Below are 20,365 nucleotides of genomic sequence, written 5' to 3'. Positions count from 1 at the left end.
TAATGGCCACCGCAACACCGAGGATAACTCCCCTGCACCTCTTCAAAATAGTGCCATCCTGTCCACCTGAGAGAGCAGACGGGGCCTCAGTTTAACATCTCATCTGAAAGACGACACCTCTGACAGTGCAGCACTCCCTCAGTACTGCACTGGAGTGTCAGCCTAGATTATGTGCGCAAGTCTCTTGGAGTGGGACTTTGAGCCCACAACCTTCTGACTCCAAAGCGAGAGCAGTACCCACAGAGCCACGGCTGACACTAATGGAGCCGACTTGAATCACACCATTGCCTCGGGCCAATTAGGAACTATCATCCATGGAAGGGGGGAAAGAAGCAAAGACTCTTGGGGGTTGAGTTGGCTCCAAAGTGATATGGCTGACAATGGGAGATTGGCGTTGACTCTGTCCTCTGGGGCAGTCTTACCAGTCCGACACCCGACCGAGGCAGGCCCACAGTGCTCCAGGGCACTCTTGATGATTGACCATCCAGCCTGGCTTATTAATGGGACCTGGAGAGGAAAACCTGCCATTGGAGAGGCTGGGATTTTCAGGTAACCAATGCCCTAGCCAGACAAGCAGTGGTACCCACCCCAATGATATTTTCTGCTTTTTACCTGGTTATACTCCAGCAGTAACCTTGCGTACACCTGGGCGTTCCATTGCCTTCCCTATGGCCAACCTGTTCCTAAGTCCTCTGAAGAACTTGGGTAGTCGGGGGACCCTTTGGGCAGAGAAAATGTGGCAAGAAAATGCTTTACATGTGTAGACTTCTCCGTGGTTTGGCTCGGTGACTCTTTGGTGACAGATTTCTGCCCGAGTCAGTTGGCCGGCGAACCGAGGAATAAATGTTGTTGGTGGTTGATTATGAAGACTGAGTGCATAACCGATGTATTTTACATTACTTAGGTCTGCAGACCTCTACACTCTCGCAAAACAGCAGTTTTAATAGCAGTGAAGGTAGGGAAGGCTTGACTACAATGTCATAAAGCTCTTCAATGGCGAGGTATAATGGGCTACTAATGTCGCTGATGGGAATGGTGCTACCAACCCAATGGAAGCTTATGGCGGGTGGGCGAGGTAATGATTGAGCTTGAGAGGAGCATAAACTCACATTTAAAGGGGCAACGTTCTCACCGCAACGAAAAAAACAAAATGTTTGGCAAATCTTTCACGATGCAGTGACTTAAAATGAGTCCAAAAAAATACTTGAGGTCAGTGGGTTGAAAATGGGTCATCCCATGTCCTGGCTCTTCTCCCAATCTCGAACCACAAGCTTTTTGGAAAATAACTTTCCACCAAATGTTGCCGCTTTAAACAGGTGGCGTGTGCCGTGTAAAAAAAAAAAAAAAATAGGTATAGAACGGTATAGAAATACTGAAATAAAAACAGAAAATGCTGGAAATACACTGTTTCTCTCTCTCTACAGATGCTGCCTGACCTGCTGAGTATTTCCAGCATTTTCTGTTTTTATTTCGGATTGCCAGCATCCGCAGTGTTTTGCTTTGGTATAGAAACGCTATTGGACTGCAATTGGTGCTAGCGATGGTGCTAAGAGGTCACAGTGGCATGGGTGGTGGTGGTGGTGGTGGTGGCAGGATGGGTGCCGTAGTGATAGTGGTGGTGGTGCCAGCTTGCCTTACAGTCGGGAGTGGTGGCCTTACCTGACGAGGCAATGGAGGGCCGTCAACTCCACTGCCAACGTCCTCACCTGAGATATTGCTGAGCTTCTTCAAAGGGGAAACGAACAATGGGCGCTGAATGGGACCCCCTTGTGCCCTGATGCAGCTTATGCAACACACAATGCTCGACGAGCTACTTCCAGCATGTGTAACAGTGACCCATCATCTTTTTCTCTGCTGTCAGACCAGTAGAACAGCGTGTTGCTGAAGCGACATTTTGAAAGAACTTGCATTTATATAGCGCCTTTCACAACTGTCTCAAAGGGCTTTACCGCCACCGAAGTGCTTTTTGAAGTGCAGTCACTGTTGTGATGTAGGAAACGCGGCAGCCAATTTGCGCACAGCAAGCTCCCACAAACTACTACTTCTCTTCTTCTTGGGCAGTCCCTCGGGAACCGAGGATGACTTGCTTCCACACTAAAAATGAGTTTGCAGGTGACTGATGAGTCCAGTGTGGGACCTACAGTCTCTGTCACAGGTGGGGCAGACGGTGGTTGAAGGGGCGGGTGGGTGGGGTGCTTGGGTTGACCTGCGCTCCTTGCGCTGCCTGCGCTTGGCTTCCACTGTCCACAAACAGCAATGTGATAATGACCAGATAATCTGTTTTTAGTGAGGTTGATTGAGGGATAAATAATGGCCAGGACACGGGAGAGAACTCTGTTGTTCTTCTTCGAAATAGTGCCGTGGGATCTTTTAGGCCCACCTGAGAGAGCAGACGGGGCCTCGGTTTAACGTCTCACCTGAAAGACGGCACCTCCGACAGTGCAGCACTCCCTCAGCGCTGCCCTGGAGTGTCAGCCTGGATTATGTGTCCACGTCTCATGAAGTTGGACTTGAACCCACAACCTTCTGATTCAGAGGCGAGAGCGCTGCCCACTTAGCCACAGCACAGATTGGCAATGTGGATGGTTTGTGCCAATGACTAGCACTCAAAAGGAAGGACAGAGTGAAAGCAAGCCGATTCCCTGAAGGTGCAGGGGCGGACAAAACTCTAAGAGGCCCCCCCCTTCACACTGTGGACCATTCCACCCCTGAGATCTGCTCTGCATCTTTGCAGTGGAAATGATGTGTGGACTGGCGGGGGGGGGGAGGAATACATTTTTAAAATGGAGTGTTCCCGCAAGACCGTATTTTTTGATTCATCTTCCTCCGAATCCTCTCAAAACCCACAACTACTGCTTGCACTGGTCTGAGCTTATCTAATGAATCAACCGAGCACGCTCAATGAGCGCATTGGGGGCCTTTTGGCTATGGCACTCCCATCAACACAGCTGATGTGGAACAAGGAAGCTGAGTGCTGAAATGCAAGACTTCCCATTGCTGATGATATCTGATTATCAGTGGTTACATGGAAATAGAGACCCATCATCCAATTTTAAGTGGTTTTTCCTCATTGTACCAGGGACTTAAACAGGTGTTGAAATTCCCCATTAAATAAAAGGCACCCAAAAACAGACCGCCATCCCGTCCTCGGTCCCCATTATCGCCACTGCTTTCCTGAAGGCCCTGTCTCCTGTGTTGAGGTATTGACCCATCCTTCAGTACCTCACCCAAGTGACCTTGCTTCATGTGCAAGCCGACCGTGAGTAAAGGGGGTTTTCCGTTGATGTTACGGCGTCCAATCGGGAGACCACCCTGAGGAAATTCATCACCAGGGATTACACCATTGTGCTCCCGATTCTCCCAATGAGTGAAACTCCCTGCCGGGAGCTCTGAATCACCGCTCACAGGAAGAGCCATGACTACCCAAATACCCTTCATATTTTCATTATCTGTATGTTATTATTTATGCGTTTACTGCATTTTTAGAGTTTTCACAAATCCAAAATACCAGACAAAGGAATTTCAGTCTGGAATGTGTTTCTCTTCCGCTTCAGATGAATCAACAGGCGTTTTTACTTTCATGGTATTTGTCGTAAGCCTTAAACTAACAGGGCAGGTCACCCCGCACGGTGCTAGCTTACAAGTGAATTCAAGGGGAAGCTAGATAAGAACATGAGGGAGAAAGGAATAGAAGGATATGCTGATGGGGTGAGATGAAGAGGAGTGGGAGGAGGCTCGTGTGGAGCATAAACACCGGCACAGACCACTTGGGCCGAGTGACCTGCTCCTGTTACTGGGGGGGAGGCGGGGGGGGTGGTAATTTTGACTTTATGCGATAGTATAAAATGGGTGATGGCCAGTCAGCCGCCCGTTTTACATCTCTCTCAATCCGTTGACTTCAAATGGAAATAAAAACCCGGAAGCGATGCTGACTCGTTATCACCCGTTTTACCGCACAAAGTCAAAATGACACCCCCCTCCCACCCCCCAAGAATACTAACTTGGGAAATTCATCCCACGGGTGATAATGGGCACCATTTCGACCCGTGCATCAAATTAAAACTGCTCTATAATGATTAGAAAATGCTTCTCCCTGTGCAGAGAAGCGTGGGAGATGTATGAAGAGAGATTGGGTCAATTGGGCTTATACTCGCTGGAGTTTAGAAGAATGAGAGGGGATCTCATTGAAACTTATAAAATTCTAACAGGACTAGACAGACTGGATGCAGGAAGGATGTTCCCGATGGTCGGGGAGTCCAGAACCAGGGGTCACAGTCTAAGGATAAGGGGTAAGCCATTAAGGACAGAGATGAGGAGGAATTTCTTCACCCAGAGAGTGGTGAACCTGTGGAATTCTCTACCACACAAGGCAGTTGAGACCAATTTATTAAATATATTCAAGAAGGAGTTGGATATATTTCTTAAGGCTAAAGGGATCAAGGGATATGGGGAGAAGGCAGGGACAGGGTACTGAATTTGGATGATCAGCCATGATCTCATTAAATGGCGGAGCAGGCTCGAGGGGCCGAATGGCCTACTCCTGCTCCTATCTTCTATGTTTCTCACGACAATCGGAAGAGTGCGCATTGAAGGTGTAAGTCAGGATGGGCTGATGTGTCGCCAACAATCGGTGATAACGTTTTGCAGTTCACTTTGAACGTACATTTTGCGGTTACGTTTGAACATAGGTTGAAGTGCAATGGTATGGGTAGAGAATAAACAGAAACGGAATGTTGTCCCACATGTTAGTCGTGATGATGCTCAGGGTATCCTTTGCTTCTCGTTTAATTAGCCGCAAACTCCCGAGCCGCCTGTTGGATAATAATACATAAACACAGATTAACGTGTGCTTTGATATTCAGCAACAGCTTAATTGATGTGCTCGATGTAATGCTATCATAAATTTGCCCTACAACTTAATACAATAATTGGAGTGTTGACTCCTTGCTGGCATAGCTGCTGAGGCATCCGCATGGCCATTAATCATGTGTGAGCCTCGATAGTGAATGTTAGCTGGCTGTTTGACTGTGAGCCTGGAGTTGATCTGATTGAATGGCGGAAGAGGCTCGAGGGGCCGAATGGCCTCCTTCTGTTCCGAATATTCCTATCAGCCTGACCCATGTCATCGCTTGATGCCCACATGCCCACCTTTCTCAAAGGGGGCCACTGGACATGGCTGATCATCGACCTCAACTCCACTTTCCCGCCCCGATCCCCATATCCCTTGATTCCCCCAGATTCCAAAAATCTCTCTATCTCAGCCTTGAATATACTCAAAGACTGAACCTCCACAGCCCTTTGGGGTAGAGAATTCCAAAGATTCACCACCCTCTGAGTGAAGAAATTCCTCCTCATCTCAATCTTAAATGGCCGACCCCTTATCCTGATGCTATGCCCCCTAGTTCTAGACTCTCTAGCCAGGGGAAACAACCTCTCAGCATCTACCCTGTCAATCCCCTTCAGAATCTTATATGTTTCAATGAGATCACCTCTCATTCTTCTGAACTCCACAGAAGGGGGTCACTGAACAGCGGTCAGGAGCAGTGAAATGCTCAACCCATTTTCTGTTTGTAACTCCCCACCACCACCCACCTCACCCGCCGCTGAGATCAGCACAGACTCAAGATCAATCCTGATCTGAATAGCTCAGCTACAGGCTTGATAACTTACCTGCTACATTGGGGGTGTTTCCTGGATAAATGTAGAATTAACTCACTCAGGGGCCTCCCGAGAATCATTGAGCTGCTGTTGATCCATATTGTTAAGAATCGGATTTGCTGTCGGTTAACGCGGTGAGTTAATGACGGGATGATTTGCCCACTAACAGCTGGAAGCTTTAATGATTCAGATTTGCAGGGGTTCCAGGTTCTGGCCCCAGCTGTCATCCGAACAAACCGCGGCCCGTTAAACGCCTCCCGGCAACGCACTACCTCGCAGACAGAGCAGAGAACGAGAAGCGCCAGGAACCCACTGGGTATTATCTCCACGCCTTTGAGGTACCCACTGAGACCCAGGCCCAACATGGCCAACGCTTCAAAACCAGGGATACTTAACACACACAGTGCTTCTATCATCTTCACCAAGGCCGTCACCAAGCGGCCACCTGGTAGTACAGAGGATTCAAAAGCATTGAAGAGGGCGACCAGCAACTTCAGCGAGACAGTTGTCGCAAAAGAACGTTTTCCTCCAAAACTCTTTCCCACCAGTGCTGGAGATGGCAGCCCGCCCAACAAAGAAGCAAACGCCTCTCGCTTAGCTTCTGAACCCATCACCCGGTTAAAGAAGCCAGTGAATCAGTCCTGGGACTTGCAGGTTGCTGGCGAAAATTCGACTGATAATGTAACCGAGGACAATGAGCTTGACTCCAGTTTTGAGATGTCGTCCGTTGCCTTTGAAAGCCAAGAGGTACTGACTGAAGAAGCGGCTGATGCTGGATTGGGAGCGTTGTACAGTTTGGAGCAAAGCATTCCTCCTGCACTCTCACCAAGTCAACACACTATTGGTCACAGGTCCTCTGGTCTGTTAAAAACAGTGGAGCTACAACCTCAAACACCAGCTTTAGTGTTGTATCCAACAATTTGGCCCACTCCAGCAGTCTCACGACACAAAGTAAGTGTGCAAACAACTGTTGTATCTCATGAGCATCTATTATATGGTTCACTCTGGATGGCCACCAGTAGTTCTAACCTGATGGGAAATCCATTAAACACATTACATGTGCCTCAGAGGGGCCAGCTTAACACTGAGACTACAGCACCATCTCTTCATGACAATATTGAGTCTTCTATAGACCCCCATGAACTAACATTCCGCACGTACCATTCTGATATTAAGTCTTCAAGCGCTGCCTTGCCAAAGGACAACAGCAATATCTTGTCTAGTTGGCCACCTTCACGACTTGCTCCAGGACAGGTTGGTTCTGATGATGCAAAGTCCATCATGTCAAGTACAACCTTCGAAAGGGATGACCGCAGCAGTTTCACTGTCACCCGACTGACCAATGCGACAGACTTGCTCCACTTGACAAACCACTTTGGCAAAGAATCTATTACATCAACACAAAGGTTGTTCATCAGTACTGAAGAGTTAGAAAACCAATTAAGGCAATCTGAAGAGTTTACACTGCTTCCAGGCCAGTTGTCGGTAAGAGGGCAAGGAGAAGGCATCCCTATTTCAGTGCACAGTACACACACAGGTTCTCTGGCTATATCGGCTAAGTCACACAGCAATTTGAACCATCCTGATGCTTTGACCCGTGTTCCTTCAGCCCCGCCAACGTCAGATGTGGTAAATATTCCTTCCACGCTAGACAATTTCTGGGATAATCCTCTGACACTTTCTACATCCGAACTCAGCGAAGGTCTCAAACATTTCCAGTACGACACAGAGACATTGTCAATGGGACCTCTTGAACTCAGCATCCATCTTTCCATTTCAGGTACGGTGCAGTCAGCCACTGCTGTAGTGCTACAACCTGGTGCACAAATGCTCATCAAGATGAGTAGTGCATCAGTAGCGACGAGAGTCTCTGAATTACCACTGGCACAAACAAGCCATTTAGCTCCTTTAAAAGTGTCTTCACCGAGTATGGACAGTCAGTGGAGATTGTCTGCAGGAGCAACCAGCCCTCACCTCCTTCCTGTCAGTAAGAAGTGGGCTGACAAAGACCATAACCAGGCCTCACAGCCTGATACCACGCTTCACACTACACAAAGCCATCAACGTGCACCTTTTGTGACAGAAAGCAAATGGAAGACGTTGGCTCCAAATGATACTGGGTCGTTGGCCAAAGGCGAAAGTGTGCCCTTGCACATCTCACCCGACTTATCCTCTGAGACTCTTTGTCCGAAGAATGATTCCTCAGCAGTAGCTGATAACCTCGAGTCTTCGCTGAAGACTTCAATCGTAAATGTTGGGAGCACATGGACTGAACCCTTGGACTGGATCCCGGAGGTGACAGACATGCTCCAGCCTGTGTCTTCAAATGGCTATGCAAATGTAAGAAGTGAAAACGCAGCTTCCCTTCATCATGACGTTCTTTCTGAATTTGAACAAATTCCAACCTTGACACCAAATTCATCTCATGGATCTATGAATGGGACAGATTTTCCTAGTTTTCCAATGACAGTTCCAGAAGGATTTCAGAACCACTGGGAAATTATTTCTCAAGTAAATAACAGTTCAACTGTGACTTCTGGCTCACAGGCCCAAGAGAAATTTGTGACCTCTGCTACACAAAGCGAAGAGGAAGTCCAACTTGAGCATCAGTTGACCAAGGTCTCTGGGGACACTACAAATACGTGGAGTTCATCATTGGGTTTTGTTCCAGATAGAACAGACAGCGCTGTGGCGTACACTTATGGGAGTCCCGGATTGAAGTGGGAACCTTATTCAAATTCCGTACTGGAAACGTCAAAAGGTCTCCAGGTAGTAACAACGATACCTGTGCATTTGGGAGCACAGTGGGCGTTTCTCAGTACACATACCCCACCGCTAACAAAAAGCCCCCAACTTGTGAATTCAGGTGACATTTTTACAGAGGCAGAACCAGTCAGTAGCTCTGCGCAACTGCCAAGAGACTCCCCGACTATAGTTTTAAACATAACTTTAACAAGTCAAAAACATGCAAGGACTTTGCAGTACCTTAAGTCGGAGCATTATGCTGAAGAGCCACACACTTATAATCAGGGATTGCAGTCATTCCCATTCAGTATTTCAGCTCAAGTAAGTGAAGGAATATCAGTAATGTTCACCTCAACATCCATAGGAGGTCCTCAGCCAGGTACTGGATCTCAGGAACTAATACTGGTGCCCACATTACCAATGGATTCCTCTGCTGCGCTCTCCATTAGTGAACCTCCTACTCAATCGACCTGGGGCATTGTCACCAGCACAGGGGCTAAGACTCTCCTCGAACAGCAGCTGCCGTCATCTCAGACCTCCACTGCACGCCTGTCAAGTCTTGGGTCCTTCTCTTCATCAGCTCTAGTGACACCTCCTCCAGTTCCCTCCCGTGATGTTCAAGGACTCAACGTGGCTCCCTCCACGAGCTTGGAGAGTGGGGAACCTCCCACCGTCTCTGGCGAAGCCTCCGTGTCCTGTCTCTGTGCCGAGGTTGACGGGATAGGCTGTTTGTGCGGAATCATAGTCACCAACTGTATGTCTTAAGAGAATCTGTAGAAATCTGTAGTGGAAACTGTCACCAAAAAATCACTGCCAGTAGTTATCTCACCGGTGTTGACGCTGGGTGTTGGAAGTGGTTGAGCTGAATATGTAGACGTAGTTGATAAAATAGGTGTATGACGCGAGGAGATGACTAGTTGCACTGAAGCTTGATGGTGGTAGAACACCTCCATTTTGCAAGAAGGCTCGCTGAGTAGTGTTAGCAGCAATTATTAAATCACGTTCTCGTTAAACGTGCATCCAAAGCCAAACCAAACAAGCAAAAATATGCAAGCATTCACTCCCCCTTTTAAGGGACAGACATCGTCAGAGGGGCATTTCTCTATGCTACATAAAAACGTTATTCTGTTACCACTTTTTTCCAGTAGAAAGATGCTGTTGCACTTTATAAACCAAAAAATTCCTCTTTCAATGACTAACAACCTGTTTCTCTCTGTGAATGGCCACACGTTCCTACAGTTTTGTTCACAGTTGATTGATTACAGCAAAAACATTTATTTTCCATTGAAGGAGGAAGTTCATGCACGGATTGTAGTTGTGACTATTTTGGTTCATAACTCTGGCGGGTCTGCGACAGGCTTCACTTGAAGTGAAGGAAGCACTTTGTATATTTTTGCTTGGCTGTGGCTATGGATTGCTCGGCCCTGCTCTGTGGTGAGATGGAAGCGTGGAGCTTACTGAGTGAGGTACCATAGAAAGCGTTGCCCTCCTCGAGACTGAGCACAGCGCAGTTTTGGGCTCAAGCTGGTCACCTTCACAAAAGCCTGGATTTCAGGCCTTCGATTGACACTCGCTTGGTTCAGCACTTAGCACATTAACCCTTTGAGTCCATCGGCCGCATTTTCACTGCAAAGAAACTGATTTGAACAGAGTGGATGAAGAAACATGTCTAATAAAGAGTTCTAACGAGGAATATTGTCAGATAAATTGTACCGCAAGTGATTGGTTTTGAACTCTGACTTTCGCTGCCTCCTCAGAGGGTTAATTCCGTGTCCGTCTGTGCTTGATTATCGCTGGATAGTGACGTTCTCCCGGCAAATGACCACAATCCCGTAGACTAACGCACAACTCTGATTATAACTAACCACGGCACAACATTAGCAGTGCGAAAGGCGCCATCTAGTGAGGACTGTGCAGACTGTGGCCTCCCTCCCTCATTCCCAGCTGTTGCTTGCCCACGTCTGGCACTCGTTCGCCCTTCTTCCTTCACACCGACCAGGAGCCCGGTTGTTTCCGAACAGGATGGGCAAAGAAGGTCTAGTCAACGGATGCCATTTAATTGTTCCAATATTTGGAATGCATGCCAGGCATGGAACTGGGCAGAGGTGGGCACTGCCCTCTCTGACCCCCTTTCCCTTTCTACCCCTGCGCCTGGCTTTACAGGCCACTCCGTGAAGTCTGCACAGTCGGCACTTAAATAGCCCTTAGCTCATAGTTATTTGACCAATCTTATGATTGCATACTTTTGTGTATTACAGTACTGCGTCAGAGAATCAGAAACGCACAATATATTGATAAGTTTTATTCCAGTGTGCATTCTAACACACCAGATAATGGGACAATACTGCTTTATTATTCCTTTTATTTTTTAACAAAAGGAAGCTTTATTTTTTTTAGGTTATTTTCCATCTGTTATATTATCCGTCGGTTGAAAGCTAGCACCTTGCATTCTCCTAAGCAGAGAGTGGGACCTACCGACTGTAACTAGCCCCTGCAGCTCCAGCTATCCTAACAGTTGGCTCTTGCCCCCCTACACACCGTCTCTTTTATTCTCTGAATGATAGAATCATACAGCACAGAAACAGGCCATTCGGCCCCTCGTGCCTGTGCCGGCTCTTTGAAGAGCTGTCGAATTAGTCCCACTCCCCTGCTCGATCCCCATAGCCCTGCAAATTTATTACTTTCATGCATCTAGCCAAATCCCTTTTGAAAGTTACTATTGAATCTGCTTTCTCCACCCTTTCAGGCAGCGCATTCCAGATCACAACAACTCGCTGCGTAAAATTTTATCCTCATCTCCCCTCTGGGTCTTTCAGCAATTATCTTAAATCAGTGTTCTCTGGTGTCCCCTTACCCTTCTCTACTCTAAGGAGGACAATCCCAGCTTCTCCAGTCTCTCCAACTGAAGTCCCTCAATTCTGGTACGATAACCGAGCTTCCGGATGCCTGTCATTTTAATTCACCGCCCCATTCCCACTCGAACCTCACCGTCCTCGGTCTCTTGCATTGTTCCACGGAAGCTCACCGTAAACTCGGGGAAGTGAGGACTGCATGACTTCCTCTGGGGCACTTTGCGTAGCAGCAGCCCAAACGTGTTGGTGTGAAGACGCCCAACGTTCACTTACCTGCAGTGAGATTGTAAACAGGTTCTAAATGCGCGTCCAACGTGGCTGCGCTCAGTGACTCTCGGAATCCGTGCCCTCTTGCGATTTGAGCGGGCGACCTGCGTTGTAACTCTGCACTGTTCTCGCCGCACAGGGGGAGTCTTCTACCGGACGCAGTTTACAGTCTACGACCTGACCAATGGGAATATGGACACTGCTGAGCTGACGCAAAGAGTATCGGCCTGGGTAGGTCATTCCACTTTGTCTTTTTCGGCGCTTGTGCAACATCACTGACTGACTCTTCATCTAGAGCCATCTTTTTGTTTCTTAACTTGTCCCATTACCATCTCCTTTTGCCTTGCCCCATCATCCCTTTTGTCATTTAATCTCTCCTGCCTTCCACCCTATCACAGACCTTCCCTTTTGTTCTTTCCTCCCCTCCCCCCTTTCCCTGCCCCGACACCTGCTTAAAAACCTGTTCCATCTCCAACTTTTTCCAGTTCTGACGAAGGGTCATTGAACTGAAACATTGGGGTCGATTTTCAGTGTGCCGTGAGGCGGGCTTTTAGGCGTGCGGGGGGCAAAAATCCCGAATTCGGGGGTCCTGACACCATCTCGCCCAAAACCTGCCTCCACGTAAGTTTCACAGGAGGCAGGTACCCGCCCCACACTGGGACCCACCGACCCGAGGCGGGAAGGGATTAGTGCCAATTAACTGCCTGTTAACAGGTAGTTAACAGGCAGTTTTTAGCCTAATCCCTATTTTGAGGGGTGTCGTGTGGGATTCCCGACGGCTCCAAACCACGCCAGATTAGAGCAGGCGGGCCGTCGGGTTGAAGGACTTGGAGGGGTCGCGATGTCGGAGTTCAGGTGAGTGATGGGTGCATGAGTGCAAAGGTAAGTGTGTTTGGTGTGTCTAAAGTGTGTAAAGAAGTTTAAATTACCCGTACTTACCTTTACAGCCTTCCTTCCTCTAGGTTTCAGGAGTCCATCATTCAGCCGGCACAGAAAGCAAAATGGCTGCGATCTGTCAAAAGTGACAGCCTTCAACTTTCATTGCTGGTGAGAGTTCTAACTGAGTCTGCGTAGAAGGACTCAGGTTAGAAGCAAGACTGCCAGTGTTTGACAGCTTCAAACAGCTGTGAAACGCTGATATTTCATCTGTCAGCACGTCTTGACAGATGAAATTTCAGTCTGTGACGTCACCTGTTGCCGGGTGGCCCTTAATTGGCCTGCTGAGCCTGCTGGGCGAGCTCAACAAGGTCAATCAAGGGAAAATCGTGTGGATTGGCTGGACGTCGATGTAGGCGGGACTAAAACCTGAAAGTTGTAGTCCCGCCTCCTTCCCGACTGCTGAATGAAAATCGACCCCATTAACTCTGTTTCTCTCTCCACAGATGCTGCCTGACCTGCTGAGTATTTCCAACATTTTCTGTTTTTATCACGGACCTGCTCCCCTGTTCCCGAGTCTCAGAAATACTCTCATCCACAAGGCCTTCTCCCCCATCATTACTCAGCTGGTTAAGACAGAAAGCAATTAAGCCGTAGAGTCCGGGAGGGTCCCACTTTGTGCTGGGCCAGCTTAATTGCTTTGACATGTTTTTTACTTTGACACTCTTGCTCACCTGAGAAAAGGCTACAAAAAATATATGTTTATGTGGCCGTGTCACTGAGGCTGTGTTCATGGATCGGCCTGTGCACTGATTCGCTGTTTCTCGATTTATGTTTCAGCTCACCGAATCTTTTCAGAACTGGAACTACTCGGTGTTTGTGAAAAGTGTCAGGTGAGGAGATGGCGTCTCTGTAAACAAAACCAATGGCCAAAATCGGGCGGTACGATACCGATAAGATTGCGGGTTAATGCCTCCGGTTAAACTGGGCGCTGGATGAATTTTGCATGATGCTTTTGCTAGTAATATTGCACAGCGTGATGTAGGACTTGAAACACTGGCCTTTCACCCCTAGAAGCTGGGTTCACGTCCAGTCCAGAGCCGTAGGAGTACTTAACCGCACTGTGGGAGTACCTTCACCACACTGACTGCAGCGGTTCAAGAAGGTGCCTCACCACCACCTTCTCGAGGGCAATTAGGGATGGGCAATAAATGCCAGCTGACATGAATCAGTCATTCATGAAAGAAAGACTTATGAAATAATACTGAGCGGCCTACGGGTGGCGCTGTCCAGGGAGAGTATAAATACTCGGGCACGGGCCCAGCTTGCGCAGGACATTCTTAACAGGAACCAGTGAAGGACACAACTAGACCTCCATGTTGTAAAACAGTTGATTAAAGCTTTGTTTAATGCTTAGACCAAGTGCCTAGTAGTTTTCTTATGTCACCGGCCTTGCCAGCGACGCCCACATCCCATAAACGCATTAAAAAAACCATACGGGAAAGGATGTTGATAAGACCAGCTCATTTACTAGAATGATACCAGAATTGCGAGGTTATTCCTTATCAGGAAAGGATGAGCAGGTTGGGTCTCTTTTCTTTTGAAAAAAGAAGGCTGAGTGGTGACGTAATAGAGGTCTATAAAATTATGAAAGGTTTTGATAGAGTGGGCACAGAGAGAGTGTTTCCACTTGTGGGTAAGAGCAAAACTAGAGGCCATCAATATAAGATAGTCACCAAGAAATCCAATAGGGAATTCAGAAGAAACTTCTTTACCCAGAGAGTGGTGAGAATGTGGAACTCGCTACCACAGGAAGTGGTTGAAGCGAATAGTATAGATGCATTTAAGGGGAGGCTGGATAAGCACATGAGGGAGAAGGGAATAGAGGGTTCTGCTGTTAGAGTTAGATGAGGAAAGACGGGAGGAGGCTCGAGTGGAGCATAAACGCTGGCATGGACTGGTTGGGCTGAATGGCCTGTTTCCGTGCCGTATATCCGATGTAACTCTGTTATATAAAAAGAAAAAGGGTGGCTAAAGTGAATGTTGGTCCCTTAGAGGACGAGACTGGGAAATTAGTGATGGGGAACATGGAGATGGCAAAAACGCTGAACAAATATTTTGTATCAGTATTTACAGTAGAGGACATTAAAAAACATTCCAACACTGGACAAACAGGGGGCTATAGGGGGGGAGGAGCTAAACACAATTAAAATCACTAAGGAGGTGGTACTCGGTAAGATAATGGGACTAAAAGCGGATAAATCCCCTGGACCTGATGGCTTACATCCTAGGGTCTTGAGAGAAGTGGCGGTGGGGATTGCGGATGCATTAGTGGTAATTTTCCAGAACTCCCTGGATTCAGGAAAGGTCCCAGCAGATTGGAAAACTGCTAATGTAACGCCCTTATTTAAAAAGGGAAGTAGACAAAAGGCTGGAAACTATAGACCAGTTAGCCTAACATCTGTGGTTGGTAAAATGTTGGAGTCCATTATTAAGGAAGCAGTAACAGGACATTTGGATAATCATAATTTAATCAGACAGAGTCAGCATGGTTTTATGAAGGGGAAGTCATGTTTGACAAATTTGCTCGAATTCTTTGAGGACGTAACAAACAGGGTGGATAAAGGAGAACCAGTGGATGTGGTGTATTTGGACTTCCAAAAGGCATTTGACAAGGTGCCACACAAAAGATTACTGCACAAGATAAAAAATCACGGGATTGGGGGTAATATACTGGCATGGGTGGAAGATTGGCTATCTAACAGAAAACAGAGAGTTGGGATAAATGGTTCATTCTCGGGTTGGCAATCTGTGACTAGTGGTGTTCCGCAGGGGTCAGTGCTGGGACCCCAACTCTTTACAATCTATATTAACGATTTGGAGGAAGGGACCGAGTGCAACATATCCAAGTTTGCCGACAATACAAAGATGGGAGGGAAAGCAGTGAGTGAGGAGGACATAAAAAACCTGCAAAAGGACATAGACAGGCTAAGTGAGTGGGCAGAAATTTGGCAGATGGAATATAATGTTGGAAAGTGTGAGGTTATGCACTTTGGCAGAAAAAAATCAAAGAGCAAGTTATCTAAATGGAGAGAAACTGCAAAGTGCTACAGTACAAAGGGATCTGGGGGTCCTGGTGCATGAAACACAGAAGGTTAGTGTGGTAAACCACTTTTGTCGTTCACTATCGTTACACTACAGTTATCACTGTTATATCGTTATCACTGTTCACACTGTTGTATCACTATACGAGGTCGCCTCTTGTCACGCTGTTATACCTGGGCTGAACACTGCTGACTCCGCCCATGGCTCCACCTATCTGCCCAGGTATAAAGGTGGTCGACTGGCTGGTATTCCTCCTTGTTGGATCCGATCACCCACGAGGGTGGGCTCTGTTATTTAGCCAATAAAAACCTATAGTTACTTTCTTAACTCGTCGCTTTTCATTGGATGAATTGATAGGTATATCAGTTAGTATGCAGGTACAGCAGGTGATCAGGAAGGCCAATGGAATCTTGGCTTTTATTGCAAAAGGGATGGAGTATAAAAGCAGGGAAGTCTTGCTTCAGTTATACAGGGTACTGGTGAGGCCACACCTGGAATACTGCATGCAGTTTTGGTTTCCATATTTAAGAAAAGATATACTTGCTCTCGAGGCAGTTCAGAGAAGGTTCACTCGGTTGATTCCAGAGATGAGGGGGTTGACTTATGAGGAAAGGTTGAGTAGGTTGGGCCTCTACTCATTGGAATTCAGAAGAATGAGAGGCGATCTTATCGAAACATATAAGATTGTAAGGGGGCTTGATCGGGTGGATGCGGGGAGGATGTTTCCACTGATGGGTGAGACTAGAACTAGGGGGCATAATCTTAGAATAAGGGGCTGCCCTTTCAAAACTGAGATGAGGAGAAACTTCTTCACTCAAAGGGTAGTAAGTCTATGGAATTTGCTACCTCAGAGTGCTGTGGAAGCTGCGACATTAAATAAATTTAAAATGGAGATAGACAGTTTCCTAGCTGATAAGGGAATTAGGGGTTACGGGGAGCGGGCAGGGAAGTGGACGTGAGTCTAGGTTCGGATCAGCCATGATCCTATTGAATGGCGTAGCAGGCCTGAGGGGCCGTATGGCCTACTCCTGCTCCTACTTCTTATGTTCTTATGTACCAGCTCCATCCAATCGACCCAATCTCTCCTCATACGTCATTCCTGCCATCCCAGGTATCAGCCTGGTGAATCTTCGCTGAACTCCTTCCATGGCAAGAACATCCTTCCTCAGATAAGGTGACCAAAACTGCACACAATACTCAAGATGTGGTCTCACCAAGGCCCTGTACAACTGCAGCAAGACATCCTTGTTCCTGTACTCAAACCCTCTCGCTACGAAGGCCAACATACCATTTGCCTTCTTAACCGCCTGCTGCACCTGCATGCTTACCTTCAGCGACTGGTGCACAAGGACACCCAGGTCTTGTTGCACTTCCCATTCTCCCAATCTATTGCCATTCAGATAATAATCTGCCTTCCTGAAGGCCAGCCCTGAATCCATACGTACTGCGTCTCCTTGGGCTGTCTGAACCAGAGGCCGATGACTCCTTGCGAATAGAAATACTTCCTAGTGTTTAACCTGTCTCTAGATTTTCTTACTTGGTCTAGAAATTCGTCCTCCCCTCCCTATCCAAACCTATTAACCTAACCACCTGAACAGCATCTACCCCCTTCATCATGTTGAAGACCTCAATCGTTGCACTTTGAAGTCTATACTGAGGATGGATATACTTGCCTTGGAGGCGGTGCAACGAAGGTTCACTGGATTGATTCCTGGGATGAGAGGGTTGTCCTATGAGAACATAAGAACATAAGACGTAGGAGCAGGAGTAGGTCATTTGGCCCCTCGAGCCTGCTCCGCTGTTCAATAAGATCATGGCTGATCTGATCTTGGCCTCAACTCCACTTCCCTTCCCGCTCCCCATAACTCTTGACTCCCTTACCATTCAAAAATCTGTCTATCTCCACCTTAAATATATTCAATGACCCAGCCTCCACAGCTCTCTGGGGAAGAGAATTCCAAAGATTCACGACCCTCTGAGAGAAGAAATTCCTCCTCATTTCCGATTTATAAGGATGCCCCCTATGAGGAGAGATTGAGAAGATTGGGCCTGTACTCTCTGGAGTTTAGAAGAATGAGAGGTGATCTCATTGAAACGTATAAGATTCTGAGGGGGATTGACCGGGTAGATGCTGAGAGGAGGTTTCCCCTGGCTGGAGAGTCTAGAACTAGGGGGCATAGTCTCAGGATAAGGGGTCGGCCATTTAGGACTGAGATGAGGAGGAATTTCTTCACTCAGAGGGTGGTGAATCTTTGGAATTCTCTGCCCCAGAGGACTGTGGATGCTCAGTCGTTGAGTATATTCAAAGCTGAGATAAACAGATCTTTGGACTCTAAGGGAGTCAAGGGATCTGTGGATCGGGCGGGAAAGCGGAGTTGAGGTTGAAGGTCAGCCATGATCTTATTGAATGGCAGAGCAGGCTCGAGGGGTCGAATGGCCGACTCCTGCTCCCAATTCTTATGTTCTTATCTTCTTATACCTTGGCTGTGATGGTCCTTTGTGGGCAGATTCAATGCATTCCGAATGGGCATAGGCTCTTGACACAAAAAGCTCCCTTAATTTGGCACTAATTGGATGTGTTACACTGGTGCAGAGTGAGATACTCTTCCAGAGTTGGGGCGGAGGCATGGCTAGACTTGGCAGCGGGTATCTGAATTGCCCAGTGCCAACGCCCCTCAGTGTCATGGCAAGAAAATAAAGAACCGGCATAAAATGGTCCAAACTACACAGAATCAGAGAACATTTGTGAGCTGCTGAATGATCCACTGGTCATTGTCAAAAATATTTTCCTTACTTTATTGCCACTGGTTTAGTGATTAGATTGGAGACCCTGCTCTTCTCTATAACCTAGAAGTTAGGAAGTCCTGGGGTGGGGTGGTCGGCAGGAGATGTTGGCTGATTTGCTGGGCATGGTTAGTGTAGTGTTTACGGAGTGGAGCTACTCACCTTAGACGTTGGGAGTTCAAACCTCACAATGGCAAGTTAAGACACTGAATTCAATAAATTTGCTAATTTGTGGGATGGCACTCGTTGCTGAATTGTGGTAGAGAACCCAACTCTTTTTTTTGCTGTACATTCTGCTCAATAATTCTTTCTTTTTTGTCACTGGTTAGGATTCTTGAAAGCAACAAAACTTCAATGCGCCGGATCGTTTCCAGATCAGTCGGAAGCACAAAGTAAGAAACAAATATCTTGCGCTCTGCCTTTCGATTGCTGCATTAGTGCTCAGAATGGAACACGTAACAACTGCTTCACGCTTTGCGGTGCGCGCCTCTTTGCGGATGCAAATGGGTGGCATGGCTTGGTCGCTATGCTAGATAGTTGCTTATTATTGTAATGTGGTGGTTATGTGACTAGAAATCCAGACATTTGGAGTAATAATGCAGAGAACTTGAGTTCAAATCCCACCACGGGCAGTTTGAGAATTTGAATCCGGTTTATAAGAAATCTGGAAACAAAAAAGGTTGGTATCAGTAAAAGTGACCATGAAGCTGTTGGATTGTCGTAAAAACCCAACTGGTTCACTAGTGTCCTTTAGGGAAGGAAACCTGGGGGGAAAAATTCCGTTGTTTGCGCCTCCCGTTAGCGCCTTAAGAGGGCGCTAATGGGCGCAAAGCAACTGGCGCCCGGGCGCGGCGATGTTTGCGCCGCTGGCAAAATTAACTAGACATTTTGCGGCGCCGCTAAACACAACTGCCACGATCTCCTGCGCCGGCAGATTGTGACGTCAGTCGAGTGCGCAACGCCCCGGTAGCGCCCTGGACCGGATATTGAGTGGTGCTCCCTGCCTTACTGCCTGCCGCAAGCAACAACAGGTTGAGGGGAGCGTTTTGCAGTCAGGAAGGGACTGGGGGAGCGCTATTTAAAGGCGACCGCTTCCTGCATTTTTTTGTTGGTGACATTTTTGCACCACGCATTCTGAGAGAGAGAGAGAGAGAGAGACTTCTGGAGAGATTCAACGCTGTGTGAAGGGGTTTTGGGTACTGAGCAGCACTTTGCAGGTTCATTTTGATTTGCCCTTCCTTGTTTCGCCAGTGCTCTGAGGTAGCGTCTCGCTCCTCGGCCTTTGCGCCTTAAGACAGGTGTGAAGCGCCTGATTTAGCGCTCCAATCACCTCCAGGGGCGATAAAAGCCAAGTTTGCCGTCGGAGGCGATAATTAGCGCCAGGCGCTAAACTTTGCGCACGGCCGCTAATGGCGCCCCAAATGGGGCGATACCGAATTTTTCCCCCCTGCTCTCCTTACCTGGTCTGGCCTCCATGTGACTCCAGTCCTCACATTAACGTGCTTGACTCTACTGCCCTCTGAAGCCACTCAGTTGTATCCGTCACAGGAAACTCAATAGCGGTCTGATCCAAGCCATAATGCATTTCCGTTTCTCATTTAATGTTTCTTCCTCAGGTATGACTACTTGGCCATTCTGTATTACAATATTACCAAAAATATTTACCTAGAAGAGAGGATAGTCCAAGAAAGACTGACAAGCACATCTTTAGGCATCGGAAGAAACCTTTCCATAGAGTCCATTCAGGTTCAGCCCGTAGGTAAGTGAATTCACTTTGAAATAGTCTGGTTATTGTTTCTAATGGAGCTGGCAGGGAAGTGGCTTTGAGCCCGAGATCAGCCATGATCTTATTGAATGGTGGAGCAAGCTCGAGGGGTCAAGTGACCTATTCCTGCTCCTATTTCTTATGTTCTTAAAACGTAATCGGCACAGGCACGATGGGCCGAATGGTTTCCTTCTATCAGGAAAGACTGAACAGGCTGGGGCTCTTTTCTCTAGAATAGAGAAGGCTGAGGGGTGACCTGATGGAGGTCTTTAAAATAATGAAGGGTAGATGTAGAGAAGATGTAAATAAATCC

The 20,365-nt window shown here is 47.5% G+C and overlaps 1 protein-coding gene across 6 annotated transcripts in view; it reads left to right on the top strand.

Moving 5' to 3' along the window:
- Window positions 1-20,365, top strand: part of adgrg6 (adhesion G protein-coupled receptor G6) — a 171,907-nt gene that overhangs the window by 71,854 nt on the left and 79,688 nt on the right. For 3 of the 6 annotated variants that reach the window (XM_085979249.1, XM_085979243.1, XM_085979247.1), the window contains 5 exons: window positions 905-955; window positions 11,662-11,753; window positions 13,239-13,291; window positions 18,617-18,679; window positions 19,904-20,046. In XM_085979249.1, the coding sequence (XP_085835375.1) occupies window positions 905-955; window positions 11,662-11,753; window positions 13,239-13,291; window positions 18,617-18,679; window positions 19,904-20,046 (402 nt within the window). The remainder of the gene's footprint in view (window positions 1-904; window positions 956-11,661; window positions 11,754-13,238; window positions 13,292-18,616; window positions 18,680-19,903; window positions 20,047-20,365) is intronic. The other 3 variants (XM_085979248.1, XM_085979245.1, XM_085979244.1) reach the window with 1 other exon arrangement.

This window comes from Somniosus microcephalus, chromosome 3 (assembly GCF_052327205.1).
Source record: "Somniosus microcephalus isolate GS21.2 chromosome 3, FLI_Smic_1.0, whole genome shotgun sequence".
Lineage (NCBI taxonomy): Eukaryota > Metazoa > Chordata > Chondrichthyes > Squaliformes > Somniosidae > Somniosus > Somniosus microcephalus.
This window is presented reverse-complemented; position numbering and strand designations above follow the sequence as displayed.